The sequence below is a fragment of the Tupaia chinensis genome, unplaced genomic scaffold, assembly GCF_000334495.1.
Source record: "Tupaia chinensis unplaced genomic scaffold, TupChi_1.0 Scaffold138235_1, whole genome shotgun sequence".
In the NCBI taxonomy this organism is placed as follows: Eukaryota; Metazoa; Chordata; class Mammalia; order Scandentia; family Tupaiidae; genus Tupaia; species Tupaia belangeri.
In genome coordinates, this window is record NW_006198133.1 from 2,131,736 (window position 1) to 2,154,957 (window position 23,222).

Sequence of the window (23,222 nt, forward strand, 5' to 3'; positions counted from 1 at the left end):
TATTAGCATCAAAGCTTTTATAATTAATGGTCATCAAATCTTCCTTTGAAAAAATAAATCCCTACAAATAGATGTTCTTAAAAAAAAAGACCACTCAAATATTTGTTCTAATTCTGGAGATTTGATCAAATGCAGAACCTACAATTATGTGTTTAAAAAGTCACTTTTATTTTAGAGATAATCTGCGACTTCAGGCATAATTTTTCAAAGATCCAAACCCCTCTGGCCCATTTTCAGATCTAAAAGTCACACACTAATACAAACCCTACTGAGGCGGTGCACAGGACAGTTACCTGGTAGCCGTTTAGGTCCGTATAAAATCTGTTCTGGCTGTTTATGTCAGAGGAAATTCTCATTGCGATCTCCCGGTTATACACTTTCCGGATGTCCACGACATTGGAAACTTCCACAGACTGTCCTTCTATTCCTTAATTTGAAAGAATACACACAGTAATTGAAATTAATTGTCCCCTCTTTCTTAAATATACCACAGATCTTCTTCCCAAATTACATGCATTTTCCTGTTCTCCACTTCCTGTTTTTACCATCGCTCACACAAGTAAATGGAGTCACAACTTACCACTTTTTTATGACCAGATAGGAGACTCATTCATTTAGGGACACACATAATTCAACAGAAGGCTGAGGAGGTGGGGCGAGATGAATGGAGATGACATGAGAGTATGAGTTCCAGAGGGAAAGAGGGCACTGGACGAGAGAAGGCCAGTGCCGTGACAAGCCAGGCCGCCCCTGTCCCCACCTGTCCCCCACATAGCCCCTCTAGCTCACTTCGTCATCCTCTCTCTTCTTCCTAGTGTTAAAAAGTACGGGTTGGTGGGAACCAGCAGTTAGCGTAATGGCTATGTCACTGGACTCCCACGTAGTCGACCGCGGTTCGCGTCCCGGACCCGGTGGCTTAAAACTCACGCCAGGCGCGTGTGCGTGTGTGCCCAAGATCCCAACAGGAGAATGGAGGAGAAGGGATTGTGGCGTGACCATCCCCCTGGGGGGTGATTTCTTGCTTTCTGTCTCTCTGTCTCTCTCTGTCTGTCTGGCAAGCGCACGCACCCTATAGCAAAAACCTCTCCAAAAAAAAAAAAGTACGGCTTGGTGAAATTCACACATTTGTTCAAGTGATAGCATGCTATTGCCCGCAATTTATTTCTAGGAAAGGAGACCCGAAATCCATGGAGAGGAGTGATGACTGAAATCAGTATTAACATATAAGTATCTGCAAACCTTAATCTGGAGTGCTCCCCAGAAGTTAAATCAATTGTAACTCAGTTAGGTGTCTCTTAGGACTCCTTGCTATGGAGTAAACCAGTTTGCCCTTCGCTATAGATAACAGAATAAGGCTTGAAAAAGTCCCAGATGTAGCAAATTTATTTATTTATATCTATATATATATATATCTCACACATAAACACACACACACACACACACACACATATTTATAAGCCAAAAGGGTTTACTAGTTTCTATCTGTAATTAAGCACAGTCTCTTTAAGTCCTCTGCGAAGCCCTAGGTCAATCTCAGAGATGGAGAGAGGAATACAGATTACATTCTTTCAGGGCAAGGAGCGACTAAGAAAGTTGTTGGAAGCAGAAAGACTGGCCCGATCCTTTTTCGTAAAGTTGAATGAGGTTTCTGAGGTTCCCAGAACTCTGCCAACTTACCCCCAGCTCTACTTTCATCTGCCCTCCCTGTGACACACAGCCATCAGTCTGGACCGAGGACCCGTATACTCATCAAAGAAAGAGGACACTCAAGCACGATGAGGGGCAGAGGAAGAAAGACGTTTTCCCAGGAGTCAGGAAAAAATCCACAGCTTATAAAAGGTGGCGGCAAATAAGTAACGGAATGGGGATTCGGTGGTGTTTGGAAAAGACTACACTGCAGCGCATATGAGCACTGCAGGTCTCTGTGAGAACTACACTGAAACTGTACCACATATGTGATATGGTGATGAATAATGCTAACTGGCTCTATTTTAAAATAATTTTTATTCTAGTTTCTAATTTACACACTATAGTTGTACAACTTCGTAGGGTACAGTGTGTTTTTTCAACACATGGATGCTGAAATGAGGGGGTGAACTTAGCTACCCTCTGCAACATGGATCCTTACTTTGATGAGTGCATATTCATTATCGTCTCTTCTGGTTATTTGCAAACATATGTTGAATTGTCACCAATGCCTTTATTCTATGATGTTCTCTAGCCCGCTCCACATACATGCCTGCTTGTCTCTTAACCAAGTTCTCCCACCCTCCCTACTGTCGCCCTGCTCCAGCTTCTGGTATCCACCCTCCTCCTCTCTCCTGGGCTGTCCAACCTCTCGGCTCCTGCTAATGAGCGACTATTAACAGAATACTCAAAGTGCTCATGTTACTTCTTTCTAAACTAAGGGGCCAGCCTGCCCTTTTTCTTTTCTTTTTTTTTTTAAATGATCCAAACCTGAACCACTAATCCCTGCCTATAAAATATATACTCTATGTATCATTTTGAATAACCAGAAGAACTTGCCAAGATAGGTGGTTTTGGGGCCGGCAGGTGGTGTGGAAGTGAAGGTGACTGAATTCTACATGGCTGACTGAGTGGTTTGAGTCCTAGACCCAGCGGCTTTAAAATCACGTCTGAGGGGCTGGCAATTGGCATGGTGGTTAAGGGCACTGGGCTCCCACATAGCTGACTACGATTCAAGTCCCAGACCTGGCAGCTTGCTTTCTCACTTTCCCTCTCTCCCTCTCTCTCCTTCTGTCCCTCTCTGGTCAAATTAAAATTAATTAATTATTAAAAAAAAATCACATCTAGTGTATATGCACGTGTGCCCAAAATACTGAGAAGAGAATGGACGACAGGGGACTATGGCATGGCCGTCCTCCCTGGGATGCATGTGCTGTCTCTCTCCAGCAAGTGCACGTACTCTACAGAAACCAAAACAAAATAAAAACCCAAACAAACGATAAAACAAAGAGAGGTGGTCCACATACCTCCACCATTACTGGAAATTGTTTGTTTGTTTGTTTGTTTGTTTTAAAAAACCCACTCCTTGGTATCTACCCAAAGGACAGAATTCTTCATTGGAAAAGTGCTTGCACATCGATGTTTATTGTGGCACTATTTACAATTGCTAAGACATGGAACCAACCCAAATGCCCCCATACGGATGAATGGGTTGAAAAACTGTGGCACATATACTCTATGGAATACTACTCAGCCATAAAAACCAACAAAACCCTGGCCTTTGACAGAAAGTGGAAGAATATGGAAGATTTACTGCTGAGTGAGGCAAGCCAGGATATGAAGGAGAGACACTGTATGTCCCCACTTAACATATACTGGATGTCAGCACTCTATGACTGAAACTGATTGACTAAAGGTTGTACAAACACAAGAGATGGGTGTGAATGTCAGATGAGGTGTGTGTGGAGGAGTGGGGCCTAATAAAGGACATTTAAAGAAGGGATACGGAGGTAGAGCATTGACGGGATGGGGAGGTGTGGTGTTATCGGTTGAAGATATTTTGACCAGCGGGTCTGGGGAGAAATTTCCACATATTGAAATGCTCACATTGTAAGCTAAACAATATGATTGAATGTATATACAAAAATAAATAAATAAATTTATTTAAAAAAGTACATAAATGATGATAGAACAGAATCTTCTTTGAACTAGGAAATACATAGTTCTAAATGCAAACTTTCCTTTCCGCGTGCTTATGTTCACTAGAGGATGTTCTTGTGACCCCCAGATGAAATGTATATGGGATCTTAACAGACGAGCGACACATGAACCAAAGATGTCCAAAACTCCAACTGTAGCACCAGGGATGACAGTGCTCGGGCAGGGACGGGAGCACAGCTCACGGCAGAAGGAGCCCTGGTGCACGGAGCTGTCTGCAGGCCTGTCAGCACTGCTGCGTGCTTTCTGCTCTCTAGACTGAATATTCTCTCAGGGTCAGCATAATACATGCAATGAAACAAATGGAGATCATCAGTAATTTCAATTCAGGTAGCTCCAGAGCACACTTACAAGGAACATGCTTCAAGGAAAAATATAATTTCATGTCACCTCTAGCCATAATAAATTATTTCTGTTGAGAAAATCATCTTTCTTAAACTCAGTATTATATTCAGATCCTATTATGGCATCAACTTCTTATAGCTCTTTCAAAGGAGACTCTGTTCATTCAGCAAGGCATTGATTTCGACTCTAGGCCAAGATGAACTCTTAGAAGAAGATCAGACCTCATGTGCTTATTATGGAAAACCAAATGTAACCTGTATCGTAAAAGCAAGGCAATGTCCCTGAGTTCTCAAAGAGAAGTTACTATTTCTAAAAGAATGGTATGCATGTGAGAGAGAGGGGACTGCGGACTGCCAACTTCTGTTCAGTACCGAGAATTCCCTAAGGTGCGCTTTTCCTAAAGAAGTTCACAGGACGGACGGAGGGAGTTCCTGGGAAGCAAGGACACCCACCAGAGGTATCCCCCAGCATGCTGGCTCTCTGGTATGAGGCAGCCAAAGTGTTGCTTTTACCAAAGTGGTTCTACCCGGATATGGATGGCTTAGGGTTCGCTAAGCCCCTACAGTTCTTCTTTAATCCTGAGAGAGAATGGTCCCTACTTTACAAGATTAGTTCACTGAGGAGAGAGAGAAGTGATGTCACTCCCAGGTTTCAACAAGGGGAAAGAAGTGTCCTCTTGGTGCTAACATCTGCTCCCTTGGAGTCTTTCCAAAGGTCGCAAGTTCTTTATCCTTATTAACACAGGCAGTGCAAGGGGGAACAGAGCCAGTCCACGGGTGGAGAAGATATTTTGTGAATCAATAAAAGAAAAGAAGGGGGGAAAAGAAGAATGGAAAGCAGCTGAATGGAAAGCACCAGAGAGAGCACAGTACATACACACATAAACACACACATGTATACACACATACACACATGTGTATATACACATATATACACATACATATACACACATACACATATGTATGTATACATATATATGTATATATGAAATTAGAAATGGAAAATGATCAATGTAACATGTATGATTAAGCCACTGTGCAGTATATTCTGGATGGGAAATCACATTTTGTGTGCTGTGACTATGCTCAGTGAATCAACATAAAATTAATTAAAAATAAAAATTAAAAAAAGAGAAAATTGCAAAAAAAAGAAAAGGTCCCAAAGAAACTTTTAGACGGCACCACTGCTCTAAGCTGTTCTGTATATGCTGTAGATTCAGTCTGACACCCGGAGCAAGGACAGCTGCTCTGTAAGTTTGTTTTGTCCCTATAGCCTGTTAGCTTCTCACATATCCCGTTGTCTTACAGCATCCCGCACTCCAGCTCCGAAAGCTGGAGGCACACGGTACACGCTGTGAAAACCTGTCCATCGTGCAGGTATTAGCTGATGTGGGAAGATAGCAAGGTAGGGTGTGGCTCTGGTTTAAACAGCTGGAAACATGGCAGAGTGAGGGCTTTTACTGCGGTTAAACACATGCATGTTAAAACATAGGCTCCTCAGGGCAAGTGGGGCAGTGGTGAAGGCACCGGGCTCTCACATGGTCGCCCACTCTGAGTCACAGACACAATGGCTTGAAACTCATACCAGGCGTGTGTGTGCATGCCCAAAAAGTCCTGAGAGGAGGGTGGAGGAGAAGGGATTGAGGTGTGACCATTTCCCCGGGGGGTGATTTCTCACTTTGTCTCTCCAGTGAGCACACGTGTCCTATAGCAAAAACCGCTCTCTCTCAAGAAAAAAAAAAAAGACTATAAGCTCCTGAAGGACAAGGACCACATCCTATTTCCTTTTATGCTCCCCGGGCAGAGGTGGTGAAGGGTGGTCGCTAGGAGGGAACGACAGGAGCCCGCAGTTACTGAGGCGTAACATGTGCCAGGGAGCAGTGCCCTTGACGTAGGGCAGCCCACGGAATCCTGACCCACGTCTAGGAGGAACTCACTAGCCCAAGACCACGAGGCAGGACCAGGACTATACCTCTCAACTCTCATGCATCCTAGCAGATCAGTTACTACAAAAGCTGAAGATATTTTGGGATCAAGAATTGGAAGAACCTTGCAATAACTCCTGGTAGAGAGAAGACCTCCAGATTTTATTCATTTATTTTTTTGAAAGGGAAGAGGGCACTGGGCTGGGATCCGGTATGCTGCAAGACCTATTTAAATTGCGTAAAATAAAAGTAAGGGACAAGGCTTACCAGAACACACAAAACCTCTTTGAAACAACCCCAAACTTCCTTGTACAGTAATACACTCACATCAGATGCCAGGGAAGTCGAGTATATTAAATATGAAAGGCACTCTCTGTCCCCAAGCAGTGGCCCCTGCTGCAGCCAAGACCAGCCTCACTGTGAGCGCAGGGTGCAGACACCAGCACAGCGCCGCACACCTGAACTGAGCGCCAGCAACAGGCCAACACGCCCAATGTCCGCCAACCGGTCGGACAAGCAAAGTCAGGCACACCCATGTTACGGAATGCCACGTAGTAAACGGAAAGGAGGTGGCTGTCTGTCTTGATTTGACACAACGAGCTCAACGCAGTGTTATCTAGTATAATCAGCTTAATGCTGAAAACGTGCAAATACAATACAATGCATTTTTCCAGGGGTGGATGTGTAGGTGTGTGTGTCTGTATTACCTCTCCTGAAGTAGATAGGAACAGACACAGATTCTAGTCAGACTTTATCTTAATATCTGTAATGTATAAAACCTTTGTGTATATATGTGTGTGTGTGTGTGTGTGTGTGTGTGTATAAGTTTTTGCCATAGTGTACATGTGCTTGTTGCAGAGAGACAGAGACAGTAAGATGGAAAGTGAGAAATCACCCCCAGGGTGGATGATATCCCTTCTCCATTCTCCTTCTGCGATCTTGGGCACACACGCACACACACACACACACACACACACACACACACACACACACACCCACATCGAACACACACACACACACATGCCCATAGTGATTTTCAAGCCACCAAGTCTGGGACTCAAACCATGGGTAGTCATGTGAGCATCTAGCACCTTAGCCATGATGTAACCTGCTGGCCCTCAGCACACGCATACATTATTTGTGTTTGTATGCATTAAACATTTTAAATCTGTTTTAAAGGAAGAATATTTTCCATGATGGCAAATGTAATAGGTCACCACCAGAAGGCGGGGCGGTGTCACTGTGCCATGCTCTGGGGTTACAGCACACTCAGGGCCCTGGAGTACTTACCAAAGTGCTGCCAGTATCCTCAGAGCCTTCACCCCGTGAGCGGATCAGGAGAGAGCAGAGGAAGTAAGGGCGCTGACCTCCTGACTCTTGCCTAGCACCAGCCCAAGGACTTAAGAAGGGTGCCTTGGAGTGACGAGAGGAGAACCCTGGGGACCCCCGACTCGGGCCTGGTGTCTGAAAGATCAGGAAAGTGGAGGACACAGCACAGAGGAATTCTAGGAACACAGAGGGAAAGCCCGAGGTCACAGCTCTCAGCAGCGCCCCATGGTGGTCTTCACAGAGCCCTGGGCATTCTTCTCTGCACTACCGGGCCCCTTCACAACCAGATCCTTGTAACACCTGCCCTACCCGGAGCAGCCTAACTCAACCCTGACCTGTGGACTCTCCACCTCCCCAGGTCATTTTATTCTAGGATTCTGAAATGCAGTTTATGTGTCCAAGGAGTGTGCGCTGAGGCAGCAGACCCTACATTCACCCTGCTCAACCGGTCACAAAGGCAGGAGCCTGCAGCTTGGGTAGGAGAGCCAGAGAGAGTCTCAGACAAGCCCAGGAAGAAGCCAGGGCCTTACTGGCACTTCAGACGTGACGAGGACAAGTCATTAGGCCAAGATGGTCCAAGCCATCCGGAAAGATGAAAAGTGATGGTGAAAGTCCTAAGAGACATATTTAAGGCTTCAAACAAAAGTCTAACTGAATTTTAGTGCATGGCTAGCAAATCGTATCAAATAAATCCTCAAAAGATTTTCTAAGAATCAGAAATAGTCACAAACCAAAAGGAACATGGCTGCTGCCTAGAGGAAGAGCCAGCCCCCAAAGGGCAGTCCCCCCAACTGGCACAGCCATCCCCCACAGCACCCCTGCTGGCACAGCCCCCCCAGCACAGCCCCGCTAGCACGAAAACGTCAGTAGATCTTCTGGTTCGCATCATTTCTACTCGCACATGTAAAGAGGACACAATCGCCCAAAGACAGGGAGGCTCGAGAGGACTCAGGGGGACAAGCAACTCTCCCCTAACACTCAGAAGCCCAGACTCCCACCGCGGATTGCAGCATTCACCCACAGAGGGAGGGAACTGGCATGGAATCCACACACTCCGGAGAAGTACGTGAGCCTTCAGCTTCAGAGAAAACATCAGACCTCCGAGCCCACCCTCCCCAAGCCAGCCAGAGAGCTGCGCCATCCTGCTGACAAGTGGCTGGAACTCCATTTACCATCAAGTCTCCACAGCCCAGTGGGAGCAGAGACACCCAGCCGACTGGCAGGCAGGTAGGCCCGCACTCTCCCTTTCATCGGACTCAAGACCAGGGGAACGACTGCCTCCCCAACTGATGGTACCCACAGCGCAGCTCTTCTGGACCCCCCTGAACTGTAAGTATGGGCAGAGGACAGGAGAGGGACACCTGACAGGGAGGAGGGCACCAAAGATCTCCTTCCCAGTCTGAGTGCAGAAGACATGCACCACCCCATCACTGCTGGGCCCGGAGTGCACGATTCAGCGGGAATCTGTCCGATGCGAGCAGCCTCCCTGAACCGCCAGGCAGCACAGATGTCAGTCTCAGACCTCAGTGAGGTCTTCTCAGATATATTTGCCTCTCATCTGTCTGTCATCAATGACCTTCCCACAGCCACATCCGAGAATGGAGGGTCACTCTGGGGGAGCCCACATAGAATACACAGAGCCTGTGTCTACTGTCTCACAGAGACTGGCCCTGGCTCCTCATGGATACCCTTGCCAGGGCTGCATTCAGGTCTGGAGGGTCGCCTGCTGCCAGAGATTAGAGGCAGAGTACATATGCCCAGTTTGGATCTGAAAGGCATGGCTGGCCCTGGACCCTCCTGGAACAGCTTGACAGGATCATACCCAGGGCCTGAGGGCTACCCTGTCTCCTTTCTTCCCTACCGCCTTCCCAGGGCCACATTCAGGCCTTAACAATGGCATCGCCTTTGGGTACTATACACATGCCACTCAGACCTTCATCTCGGTCTCACAGAGAGGCTTGCCATCCCACACCTCTGAAACGATCCTGCCAGGGCTCCCGGTGGATCTGAACATCTAACTCACTTCCAGGCCTTATGCACAGGCTATGCAAGCCCTGCTCTCATCTGGAAGACACAGCTGGTTCCTGGCCCTCCTGGACCACTTAGTCAGGGTGCACCTGTAACCTAGGGCTGCTCTTTTCACCCTGGCATCAGAGTACCTACTCCAAAACTATGAAGAAGTACACCAACAGATGCCTAAAAATCAACACAGACACAAGAAATAAGGAAAAACAAGGAAGCAGCTCTTCCCCCAACAAGGCACACAATAAATTGTCATCAATAAAAGATAAAACACAGGAGAGCCCGGAAATATAAGGAAAAGAACTCCGAATATTCATCATAACAGAACTTAATGAGATGCATGAGAAAAGAGATAATCAATAATCCTGGAGATGAGGTCATCTCATCACATGGAGGAGTAATTCCATAAAGAGAAAGACACCCTAAAAATGAATCAAACAGAACTTCTGGAGATGAAGAATACAAGAATCAAAACCCCCCTCAAAAGTATTAACCACAGATTAGACCATGCAGAACAAAGAACCTCTGATCTCAAAGACAAAACTCTGATTTAGTTCAAAATGCCAACAAGAATAGGAAAATAAAAATTAAAATATTTTAAATTAAATTAAAAATAGCAACCACACAAAGGAAATTCTAGACACCATTAAATGACTGAATATCCTCATAATGGGTATTCCAGAAGGTGAACAGATAAATAAAAGAAGAGGGAAGAGATAACCCACAGAATAGGAGATAATACTTATGCACTATAAGTGTATAAGGGATTGATAAACAGCATATATAAGGAACTCAAAGAGCTGATCAAAAAAAACAAAAACAAATAATCCAATTTAAAAATGGGCAAATGAGCTGTACAGACAACTATCTAAAATATACATACAGGTGGGCAAGAAAGCGTATGAAAAAATGTACAATTATCAAAAGAGAAATGCAAATCAAAACTACACTGAGGTATCACTTAATCCCAGTCAGAATTGTTATGATCTAAAAATAAACTACAAGCACTGGTGAGGCTGTGGTGGATGGGAATGCTCCCTACACTGTTGATGGGAATGTAAATAGTACAGCCACCTTGGAAAGCAGTATGGAGGGGCCTCAAAATCCTACAGAAGAATTACTCTATGACTCAGTAATCCCACTCCGGAGTATTTACCCAGAGGTCCGGAAAACACTGAGTCAGAAAAATATTTGCACATTCAATATCTATTGCAGCATTATTGACAATCGCTAAAACATGGAGTCAACCTAAGTGCCAAGAACTGATGACTGAATTAAAAAAATATGGCACATATACACTAGGGAATACTACTCAGCCGTAAAGAACAATGAGACTCTACCATCTGCTACCAAGTGGGTGAATACAGAATATTTAACACTAAGTGAAATAAGCTAGACTATAAAAGGCAAACACTGTATATCCCTGCTTGATCTATACCAAACGTCTGAATTCTACAGTAGAAATAGAAAGACCTGAAGGTATGACAATAGTGTGAGCAAGTGCGGACAGCAGAGACTATATGTGTATAGGTGTAGGGGTGGGGTCAGAGGAGCTCAGGGAAAAAGTATTTAACCGATGCAGGAGATGAAAGGTCTTGGCTGAAAGTTATGTATACCGTAATATTCTTGACCTGATTACCACACACTGCATGTATGCTTTAAAAAACTGTATTGTACACTGTAAAGATGTACAATTAAATGTAAATAACAAATAATAATAATAAACTAAGGATCAAAGCAAAACCATTAGTGTTTGCCCTGAATATCCAGACCCGGGGGTGAAATGGAACCTTGCCACCTACTTGTCCTTACTCCTTTTTCTCCAATCTGTGTCTGAGCAGAAAAGGTGACTGAGTGATCGAATCACAGCAGAATAAGACAGCAGTCATTGTCAAGAGACACTAGAGCTTCTCTTTTTGAATATTCCACTTCGGGGAGGAGTTTGTCTTACATTTAAATCATTAAAGACATAAAAATACCTTTCCACTTTGTCTTTACTTTTGTGATGTTGTTTTAGCAAACTTTATCCAACTTATCTTGGAGCTGACCTTTCTTGTTACTAATTAACACAAACTGCTTAGTTCAACACATATACTAAATGACAATTCTCACAACAGTGATAAACTGAGAAATAAACATGGCAATATTGTTTCTAAAAATCAAACATTATCATGACTATATTTTTAAAAATTACTCATTTCAAAAAGTACCAAAGTAAAAATGGTAATAATTCCCACAACTGGGTGACCTTTTTCTCCATGTTGACTTAATAAACTGATCGCTCATTATAAGATCTAATTTATCCTCTGAGGCACTGCTGATTTCTGGGTCTGTAAATGTTCACATTGATTATTTCTCCAGAAGTGAAAATTTTAACATCTGCCTCCATGAATACAAATTTTAGTAAATATCATTCCAAGTTTCAAATTAAAAAAAAAAAGATGCACCACTTTGTTCTACTCACAAAATGTGAGATAAATAGCTACTATTAGCTATGAGTCATTTATTATGAGTAGACACTAGTCTATTTTATGTTTTTCATTTCAATACTTCTCACAACGTCAATAAGTAAATGTAAAATAGAAAAGTATAGCATTTTGATCGTATGAATGGCAACTTTTCAGTGAAGATTTTATCAATTAAGTATGACATACTTGAAAAAAGCCTAATAATTAAAGAATATACAACACTGGAAAGCTCTTTATTTTTTTTTTTTTTCCTACAAGAGATTTTGCTATAGGGCGTATGCACTCGCCAGAGAGACAGAAGGCAAGAAATCAACCCCTAGGAGGGGGTTGCAATTCCTTCTCTTTCATTCTCTTCTCAGGATTTTGGACATGCACACACATGCACCGAGCATGAGTTTTAAGCTGCCAGATCCGGGACACAAACCACAGTGGACCACGCGGGAGTCCAGCCATGTAACCATTATGCCATTTGCTGGTCTAGAAAGGTCTTAAAAAAAATCAATACTGACTTTACAAAACAGATTTTTTTTTTGGAAGCTCTATTTTGGAGGGACTGTACTACACCAAACAGGTTTAGCTTCAAAACAGAAAGTCAAAATAGGTAAGGTTTAACTAAAGCAAATCCCCCGGGAGGTACAGGAAGTTGCTCACATAGCTGGAGTTTTCTTGGTACCATTCCCATGACCTAGGATAGGGGGACAAGAACTCTGAATTAATCTCACAAGCTTCTGCACAACTTCAGCAACAGAAACTTTCAATTTATTAATTCCCCATTCTTCCAAATGTGCTTCTCTCCAAGGTGCCTTGAGGCAGGAAGCACAGGGTTCATATATTTTTCTCACACTAAAACAGAACTTTCATGGAGGTATGTCTGTTTCTTTCTTTTGTTCTTTTTTTAAGAGAGATTTTTGCTACAGGACATGTGCACTTGCTGGAGAGACAGAGAGAGACAGGCAGAAAGAGAGAAATCACCCCCTGGGGGAATGGCCATGCCTCAGTCCCTTCTCTTCCATTCTCCTCTTGGGATCTTGGGCACACATGCACACATGCATGCGTGCCTGGAATGAATTTTAAGCCACCAGTCTAGGACTCAAACTGGTCAACTATGTAGGAGTCCATTCAGCAACATAACCTTATGCCACCTGCTGGCTCTTCTTCTGCTCTTTTTTAAAGTCTATGTATTTTATTTCTGAGAGCACACATGCATGAGAGAGGAAGAGAAGATGGGAGAGGGAGAGACAGATCGTTAGGGAGAGGCGCCCTTGACAGGGGTTCATCACACAGAGATCCCCTTCCCTTGGTCCTCCAGCTCATTGGATCTTGAGCACTTCTGCACACAGTGTGTGCTCAGGCTGACCCAGGAGCCCAACGTCGTCGGCCACGTGGCTTCCAGCACTGCAGGGTAGGGCACTACTGCTGCACCACAGAGGCTGGGCCAGCACGCCTGCTGCTTCCTTCCCCCCTCGACCACTTTTCCACTATTTCTCCTTTCAACTTATGAAGAAGAAGAGGAAGAGAAGGAAGAAGAGGAAACAGCAGCAAATCTCTCATCCACTAACTCAAGCGTGTGCTGAATAAGGACAGTTAGAAATAATGGTGTCTGATTGGACTTTAATGACTGAGTAATAAATACTTTTGCCAAACACATGGTTTCTAATTACTTACTTTCAACACAACTGAGGGCATACCTAATGGGTTGTCAGGCAGCAGATCATTAAAAATAATTGATTAAAATCAATGCTTGATAATGGATCACACTATGATTTACGGCATCTAAGTCAAAAGGAGTTCCAAGTATTGAATGATATTCCTGTAACAAAACTCTGTCATGACTAGCTACTTACTTACGTGAACATTCCTCTACCCTGATGTGTACTGTGCTGTCTTTTCATTTTTCCCTCAGTCTGTCTTTTCTTCAATTTCTGTATAGGATTCTGTATCTTGAGCTGTGGTACTATTTTTATTTTGTTTCTTTTTTTAAAAACGTAAGTCTCTGGTTGAGCCCTCGTGATATTGTTTAAGTAAATACATTTTGGTTGGCTTTTGACCAAAAAAATTAAGAATAAAATCAATACTGCAACACGTCATAAGTCCCATTCACCAGTGGCTACAGTAACTATTAGTGATGAAACCAGCACAACCAATGGAGAGAAATGTTTTATAAAATAAATGATCAAAAGGGTAACATATTTAACGTTGTTTTGATCAATTACAAGCTATTAATTATTTTTACAACTCAATCCAGAAGGAATTTTCTATCTTAGAGTCTAAAGATAATTTTGAAAGCTTTAATTTATACACAAATACACACAGTTTTTTTTTTCTTTCAGAGAGGTAAGTAACGGTTGACTAATGAGATTCTTAAGCATTAAAAAAATTATATGAAAATAATATGTTGTGGGGGGAGTAGAATAGGAATATGAGTACAAGCAGAAAATAATTTGAAATTTCTGACGGTTAATGAAGAGCTAGTGCAGGCTTTTAAAAATGCATGATTAGGTATCAAATTGGTACCCACTGGATATGCTTATTTTTAAATGTCACTATTTGCCGTATACCAAAATAACAACCTCCGCAATTACTTAAATGTATGAAGAAAAACTAGATGTCAACTTGAAAATACATAAGAAACACACAGTTCAGGGAGTCTGAGCTAACCAACGCCATGTCATGCATCCTGGTGTTTCTTCTTCCTTTTCGCCCATTTGAATGGTATGTCTCTAAGACTTAGCGCCTCAACATCTCACTTTCTTCTTCCTGAACGTCTCCATTCTTCAAGACCATTTTTTCTCTTGCAATGTTTATGGCCTGGCCAATGCATTCTTTTTTCTTTTCTTTCATTTTTAAGGTTTTTGCCATACAGTGCATGTGTTTGCCAGAAAGAGTGAAAGGGAAAGTGGGGGTGGCTATGTCACAATCCCTTTTCCTGCATTCTCCCCTTGGGATTTTGGGCACGTTCACAAACATGGCTGGCATGAGTTTCAAGCCACTGGGTCTGAGACTTGAACTGCAATAGACCATGTGGGAGTCCAGAGCCTTAACCACCATGCCACCTGCTGGCACCAACTGATGCATTCTTCTAAGTAGACCAGGCTTCATCTAGGTAGATAATCGTCCAGCACCCCTGTAAGGTAGGCTCCATTACTGTCACGGTTCAGGGTGATAAAGCCAGGGTGAGACAGTTAGTGACCTGTGGAGGTCACACAGCAGACTGGGGCAGGCTGAGAATGCATGGTAGGCAGGTCCACTCTGCCTCTGTGCTCCATGCCATTCACCTGAGCACAGGGCGATACACTGCACGGGAGAGCCCAGCCGTCAAGGCAGCAGCTACCAGCTACCAGCCCAGGATAACCCCTGGTTCTGAATTCGTAAAACCAGATTAAGTTTACAGTCCCTTAAAATAACCTTCCCTTCCATGCCTGCAGGGAATAATCAGGTTCCACACATAGCTACTTACTTCAGTTTTTTAAAGTTCCAATTAACAAGAAAAAAAAAAAATCCTTAGCAGTCAACTGCATATTATGATATTCCAAAAATGTTTTAATTACCTAGGTCTGTCTAGCCATAACTTAATGCATTTTACTCTTAAATCAAACTAAATATGGAATGTACTCTGGAAAAAAAAATGAGATTGATTGCAAACCATTTTAATATCCTCATGAATCTTTTTATGGAAATAAAAACAACTTTTGTGTAGCTCTGGGACCTTGTTTACAAGTAGAGTGGATGCCAGGGATGAAAATTCCCAATTCAAGCGTCCACGGAAGACGAATTCAGAAGCAGGGAAACAAACACAGAGACGTTTATAAAGTCTATAAAGGTTCTGGTGGTTACACCTAATCAACTTTCTCGTTTTCATAGAGTAAGGAACTCTATTCCTAGGAAGTTAAAGGACAAACTCAAGGTCACTTCAGTTTGCTCAAAGACAAAAGTAAGGATTTAGATTTCTAATTTCCAATGTGATTTCTTATATGTTTAACTAGATGAACCTCATTTTGACTCTCCCAAAGCTCAGGGTCATATCAAAAACCCAGTTACGGTTTTGTACTCAGAATTCTTTAGAGAAAAACTAAGCAACTCTCTGATGGTAAAACAGCCATGAAAGGAAATTATTCAGTCACTTCCGCATTAGGGAAGTCTTTCCGGATACTTTGTCATGGCAGTTCATTACACTCTACCTCCAGGCTACTCGCTTTCTTTTAGCAAGACCCATTACACACAGAGCTTGTATAATGCGTGGGGAATAGGGCAAAGGTGCGGCACTCAGGACATGTCTCCTCAGGGCTGAGACAGTTTACACACACATACTCCCTCACAAACCGCCGCCAGGAGGACGCAGCTGGGGGCGGGCAGGGACCTTGCAGGTAGATATGCTGTAGAAGGCCTGGGACCCGAGCCATGTGCCAGTGAAAACGTACATAACACACTGGTAACCCATAGCAACCTCATTCTTCAAAGTAACTGCTGATGTCAGAAAACCGGGGCACTAAAGTCTAATCATTACAGCTCTGAAGACAAATGAAGCCACAGTTAGCAATGCCACTCACTGATCATTTTGTTACCGCAAGGGGTGTACTTTTGGTGAAGGACCAGTGTCAAATATAACGCTGGGAATAGAGGAGCCTCTGCTGGCTGGAGAAAAGCGCAAGCAGCCTATTTGTTAATATTTAAACCCTCGATTTGATGACAGATGACTATACTACAAGAAAAGTGAATTCCACCCCCTCCACCTTTTCCCTAAGAAAAATGTTATTTTCTACAAACGAAACAATCTTTTAGAAATCATAAAATAGTTCCAAAAGGGCACTTTGTTAAGTTATAGGTGCTATAAAACAGATTTCTTATTGAACTTGACATAAGGCTACAATTGCATAAATTAGGAATCTCTGCAGTTGCTCTGATCTTGTCAAACTTTTGAAGCTAGTGAGCAGAATATCAGCGCTAATTTAATATTTCTAGAAACCTTTTGAATGTGATGCCTGAATGATAATGGAAAGAGAAATGATGTTTTTTAAATAGCTTAAATGATACTAAGCAAGACATTGCCTTCGAACTGACTTCTAATTATTCTGGAATCCGGAGAGAACGCAAATAGAGAAAGTAAAGCGAAATGTCAAACCCGAAACGAAAGTGAGTGACCCGAGGCCTCTCACCTCAGTTTGTTTCAAAATCAGTAATGGCCGGTGTATACAATTTGAGAAGTGTTCTGTTTTGGTTTCTGACTTTGTTTTCTTCCAAAACTTAATTTGGAAGAAAATTTACTTTGGAGAAAAACAGGTCAAAGAGCAAGCAAGATAGAGATTGAGGAAAGTAAGATATTTTGTTATTTTATGAAAGAATGTTTTAATTATTATTTATTTGTGTTTTTTGCTATAGGGCACATACGCTCTCCAGAGAGAGAGAGAGATATGGAGAGACAGAAAATGTGAAATCACCCCCTCCGGGGGGATAGCCATGCTGTAATCCCTTGTGCTCCATTCTCTTGGGATTTGGGGTGTGCATGTACATGCACCTGGTGTGAGTCTGAAGCCACAGGTCCAGGACCCAAAATGTGGTAGACCACGTGGGAGTCCAGTGACATAACGATTACACCATCTGCTGGTCCCTCATTTATTGAAATTGGAAAGGTTTAATATAAACGGGCATTCAATAAGAGCAATCTGTTGTATTATTTTCCATTTCTTTGTCATCGTTGTTGAGATATAAAATCTTATGTATAAATAACTGAGTAGCCTAAGAAAGTCACAGTGTATAATCGTAACATATTAACAGTTTCTCTCTCCCGCCCTCCATTCCTCCCTGGAGCAGAAATCTGGTAATAAAAATAGGCTCATGTCATTAATGCACATCCAATGAACTGGATCTGTCGGTTTCAAAGGTGGCAAGATTAGCAATGTATCTAAAAACAATTCAATAAATTAAATTCAAGAACAAACATTTCAGTTCTTTTGAAAAAGACAAAACTAGGGGCCAGCATTTAGGTGAGGGTGATGGGTAAGGCACTGGATTCCCACATGGCCAACTACGGTTCAAGTCTCAGACCCAGCGCCCTGAAACGCAGGCCAGGCGTGTGTGTGTGCATGGCCGAAGTCCCAGGAGGAGAGTAGAAGAGGAAAGATTGTGGCACGGCCATCCCCTCTGGGAGGTGACTTCTCACTTTCCCTCCTATAGTCTCTCCGTCTCTCTACTGGGTACACATGCCCTATAGCAAAAACTAAACAAAACCTAAAACTAGTCAGCGAACTCATGAAGGTTCAGCTGCAGTTTTCTGTACCTCAGATGAAAAGCCACATTTTATCTATGCGTCTTGATCAATCTTGGTTAACAAGGAGTCAACGTTGAGAATGTTCAGGGCTCTTCCATGCTTCTCGGAACAGATGCCTTTGCAGTGGAGAACCGAATCCCTACGGACGGAGTACTTCTCAGGGAGCTGGGAAGCCTACAGTGTCAGACACCCAGGAGACAGCGCACCCCTGTCATGGGCCTTGATGAGTGACTTCATTAAAACCCCAATGATCCAGGATGACTCCTCAGGCCAAGAGGAAGGACTGGCTAGCGATGGGTCAGTGGGAACTGCTAAGAAAAGCCTCCCTCTCCAAGATCAGCCTGACTTTTCCAGGAGGGAAATTTGTTGAGAGGGGCTCAGATGCAAACATGGGAGGACAGACGAGGGAAGGGAGCTTTCAGGTGATTCCAAGTTCTATCTCCCACCAACTACTTTCATGTTGGAAAAACAAATTAAATAATCAATGCTCTGAGTTAGGGGCCAGCAGATGGCAAAGTAGTTATGTCGTTAGTCTCCCACATGGCTGACCACAGTCTGAGTCCTGAACCTGATGGCTTGAAAATCACACTAGGCGCGTGTGCACGTGTGCCCAAGCTCCTGAGAAGGGAATGGAGCAGAAAGGATTGCGGTGTGGCCATCTCTCTCTGGGGGTGATTTCTCACTTTCTCTCTTACTGTCTCTGTCTCTTTCTCTGGTGAGTGCATATGCGCTCCCTAAGGCAAAAATCTCTTTAAAAAATACGCTGAGCTAAAAGAGGAGGAAAGAAAAAGATTTATATGTCCCTTAAAATTTCTATATGCTGGGTTCAGGTTTAATCCAGGCAACTATGGTAAAACCTCATCCAAAAAGCACCCTACATTAACTTCATATATACTTACCTTGTGTATCTGTCATTTCCCATGAACTTCTAAAGCTTTCTACTTTCAAGCTAAAAAATATAATTATGAGAAAAAGTGTTTCAGCCCAAGTTTATTCTACCCACTGGGAAATCCAGAGGCAGTCTGAAGTCTGAATCGTTATTTTCTTATTATATTAATACTCTTAAGTGTCCTATTCAGAAAAACCTCTGTTTCTTAACTGACTAATTTAACTTCCTTTGCAAAATACCTCCACTACCTAGAGGCAGGACTTCGGAGATCTCAAGCACTGGACTGTGCTATACTTCAATGCTTGGAAGTATTTCTCCAGCAACACAGCGGGCCATGAGTACCGCGCGAACGTGAATCAGGGAGAACCGAGACCTGAATGACTCGGCTCTAAGCGCCCCAACTGGCTGGCTTGATGCTAAGAGGTACTTGTGCAATGTTCCCAAATGCACTTCTGCACCAAGCCTCCAGGAAAGAGAAGAAAAACCACCTAGAAAGAAAATGCATGAGAAAAGAAAATGGAAATATGAAGTAGAGAATAAAGGCATAAGGCAGGCCTGCAAACAGAAATGGGTGATGTGGAGAGGCGGAGAAATGCACAGGTAACAGACAGCACGTGCCTTTGGCAGGCTAGACGCCAGTGACATGGGAGCGGCCCCTGCTTCCGCTAATGGGCTGGCCACAGCAGTGGGCAATTCACTGCCTGGGGCACAGAGCAGAGGGAGCGCAAACACGACAAGCATTTGGTCTAGTGCGTGCAGTTCATTGGGATAAATGAATAGCACACCAGGGCTTGTCCACTGCCAACTCAACTGCCGAGGTCTGGGGCCAGCTCAGCTAGAGCCACCAGCAGCAACAAGGGCGATCCTCTTCACACAGACTGCCCGGGAGAGGAGAGCCACAGGCCCTGGATAACCCAATAAAAACTCAGAAAAAGCAGTGACGTTGGCAGATGTGATTAAACAAAAGCAAAAACAATTTAGCAAATATACTTGGTCGAGAAGTCAGCATTTAGGGTGAATGACTCCAGCATTTACTCTGAGACACAGCCTACCTTTAAATACAACTGGTGAACGGTGGGGAATTACACTGGAGTGGACAGATCTGTGCCCAAGTGTGCACCGGGCTGCACTCAAGGAAGAACTTTTCCATTGAAAAAACAATAGTGTTAAGCGAAATTAAACATAGCTAAGTGCATTTTCTGTGCAATAATGCCATCTTCTATCCATAAAACGAAACCTTTAGTGATAGCTAAAAATGTAATTTTAGCGCTCTCAGGGGTGTTAAACAATGGCTTCTACAAGATGCAAACAGATGGCTAAAAACGCTCTTTCTGACTTGGAGGTTTTACGTTCTGACTTGGAGGTTTTAGGACACTCAGTGAAGGCCGATACAGGACTAAGGCTCTCCTGCAGATAGCAGAGTAACTGCAGATAACCACGGAAGTCACTCAGGACACCAAATTATAGAGTCTATTTAATAATTTCTACTGCCTTCCAGAAGACCTTTAATGTCTTGCTTCAGTATCTGAATCACTGTGGTTTTGAAAATATTATATTATAGCCTAAGAAGTTGCACGTGTGCTTGTCCATACCTAGAATTCTAACAAAAGGAAAACACTAATGAAATTTCAGGCTAAAATAAAAAGTTAAATGAAATCAGAATTAGATTAGGCTCTGAAATAAAAAAATATTTAAAGAGCAGCTAAGGAATTCTCTGAACATTGTACACTCTCTGCGTCCCCCACAACACTAAAAGGAAACAGTGCTTAGCTGCCATTATAGCGTTAGTTTGTGAAATGCTTTATTTTCTATTATATGAAGATTCAAGGGAAAACATTTTTCCTTTTCTATTTTTTTCAGCTCAGCTAACAGCAAAGATAAATTTAAAGAAAGATTTAAAGTGACTTTTTCTTTTTCTCTCTTCAGTCCTGAAGAGAGACTTGAGAGAGAGAAACAGAGAGAGGGAGAGAGAGAAATCACTTCCAAGGGGGGATGGCATGGTACAATCCCTTCTCCTCTATTTTCCTCTCAAGAGTTTGGGCATGGGAACCAGCAGTTAGCGTAATGGCTATGTTGCTGGACTCCCACGTAGTCGACCGCGGTTCGTGTCCCGGACCCGGTGGCTTAAAACTCATGCCGGGCGCGTGTGCGTGCGTGCCCAAGATCCCGAGAGGAGAATGGAGGAGAAGGGATTGCGGCGTGACCATCCCCCCTGGGGGGTGATTTCTCGCTTTCTGTCTCTATGTCTCTCTCTGTCTGTCTGGCGAGCGCACGCGCCCTACAGTGAAAATCTCTCCAAAAAAAAAAATAAATAAATAAATAAAAATTAAAAAAAAAATAAAATAAAATAAAAAAAAGAGTTTGGGCACAAAAGTATATGCACCCAGCATGATTTTCAGTCACCATGTCTGAGACTCAAACCACAGTCAGTCACACTGGAAACCAGAACTTTAACCCCTACACCACCTGCTGGCCCTAAGTGACATTTTTGTAAGGTCCTTCTCTAAGAGAATTGGTAACATGATAGATGGCCTGTTTATTAGGACTAAGTCTGTGGTTGGAAAGGTATTCCACTCAATTCAAAATCAACAAACAGAGCTGTGTAGGTCTGAGTGTTTGGGAGATCCCATGTAGGGACTGGTTTCATTGCCTGGAGTTATATTCCTAAACGGATCAAAACCCTGTTTCCTATCACTTTGGTTAATAAAGATGCTGTTCAATACTCTTCTGAAAGTAATAAATAACTGCCTGATTTTTTTGTATTTAAATTCATTTATTCACATTCGTTCACTGTATATCATTACAGCACACAAAATGAGGTTTTCCATCCAGAATACACTGTATATTGGCTCAGTCAAGCACATCAACATACATGTTATATCGTCAATGAATAATTTCCCATCTCTTGTTTCCTGTATATTTTGCCTGTTTTCTCATCCTTGATTCCCTCTCTCTTACCCTTTGCCATCCCCCACTCCCTCCCACACTGTCTCTGGTATCCATGGTTGCTTCCTATGCCTTTATCCTCCCACCATATTTTATTGATTTACTAAAGATCTTAATCAAAATATTTTCAATAGCAAGCGCAGCTGATACATATATCCATGAACACAAGTCTGACTGTAGGCATAAACCTCTGTGAGTACAATGAACGTACTATAAAGTAGCACCTCGCTGGGGCTATATAGCTTACTACAGTCATCAAATAGGTATTTTTAATGCCTTTTTTTTTTTTTTTTTCAAAAAAAAAAGTTTTAGTTTTTTTCCTGAAACTTTTTTTAACTTAATTAATTTACATTCATTCCCTAAGCATCGTCACAACATACAAAATGTGATTTCCCATCCAGACCATACTGCATAGTTGCCTAATCATGCATGTTATTGTCAACAATTTTCCTTTTCAAATATATATTTTATATATATATTTACCCCTATGTCTGACCCTCTGCCCTTTCCCACCCTCTTCTCACACTATCTCTGGGGTCTACAGTTGTCTTCCATTCCTTTTCCTCCTGCATTTTATTGATCACACAATTTCTTAAATAATCTAACTACTTTCAATAGCAAGTTCAGCTGGTAATTTCAAGAAAAGCAGTTTTGAAATGGTAAGGAACTTTGCTTAAAACTCAAAGCCAGGAAACAGGTTAGAATTCTGTTCAAACAGTAGGTACATGAACCTGTCGGCAGCTCAAGACAGGACACAAATCCTTAAAACCAGACAACAAAGCCTAGAAGAAAACCAGCAATGTTTTAGTCAAAAGTCATAAAATGCTATTTCACCAGTTCAGTCTCATGTACTTAATCTATCTCATGTTGTGGTTCAATCTTCCTGATTGAATTTTGGAATATAACATTCAACTCCAGACTTGTCCCTGTGATTAAGTTGGCCATTTTATAGTTTAACAGGTGAAGTGCTATAAACAGACAGGACTACTTTAGAACACTCTTCTTTCAGTTACACCCCATGATACATGCTATTGCAACACATTCTATATTCATATTTAAGAAGACTGTGTGTGTGTGTGTGTACTGTGTCCACAAGTTGAAAGTCACTGTTACAGTTTAGATTGTGGTTTCTCTCCCAGTGTTTCACACTTTACATTCTGGTCTTAGTGAATGATAATGTGTCCCCTAGATGCACATGTGCTGGAATTTGATTGAGCTGTAAAGGTATTAGGTGAGAATGCCTTCACGGTGTCCTGGATAGGTCTTTGGGTATGTGCAGAGAGCACTGTAGGCTCTGTAATGACGAGACTGCCTGGAGCGGTAAAACTGTGCCATGTACACCCCCAATTC

At 42.7% G+C, this 23,222-nt stretch overlaps 1 protein-coding gene across 1 annotated transcript in view; it reads right to left on the bottom strand.

Moving 5' to 3' along the window:
• The window catches only part of MAN2A1 (mannosidase alpha class 2A member 1), a 192,439-nt gene that overhangs the window by 30,839 nt on the left and 138,378 nt on the right, over nucleotides 1-23,222 (bottom strand). The window contains exon 17 of the mRNA XM_006161112.3: nucleotides 294-427. Within this exon, the coding sequence (XP_006161174.1) occupies nucleotides 294-427 (134 nt within the window). The remainder of the gene's footprint in view (nucleotides 1-293; nucleotides 428-23,222) is intronic.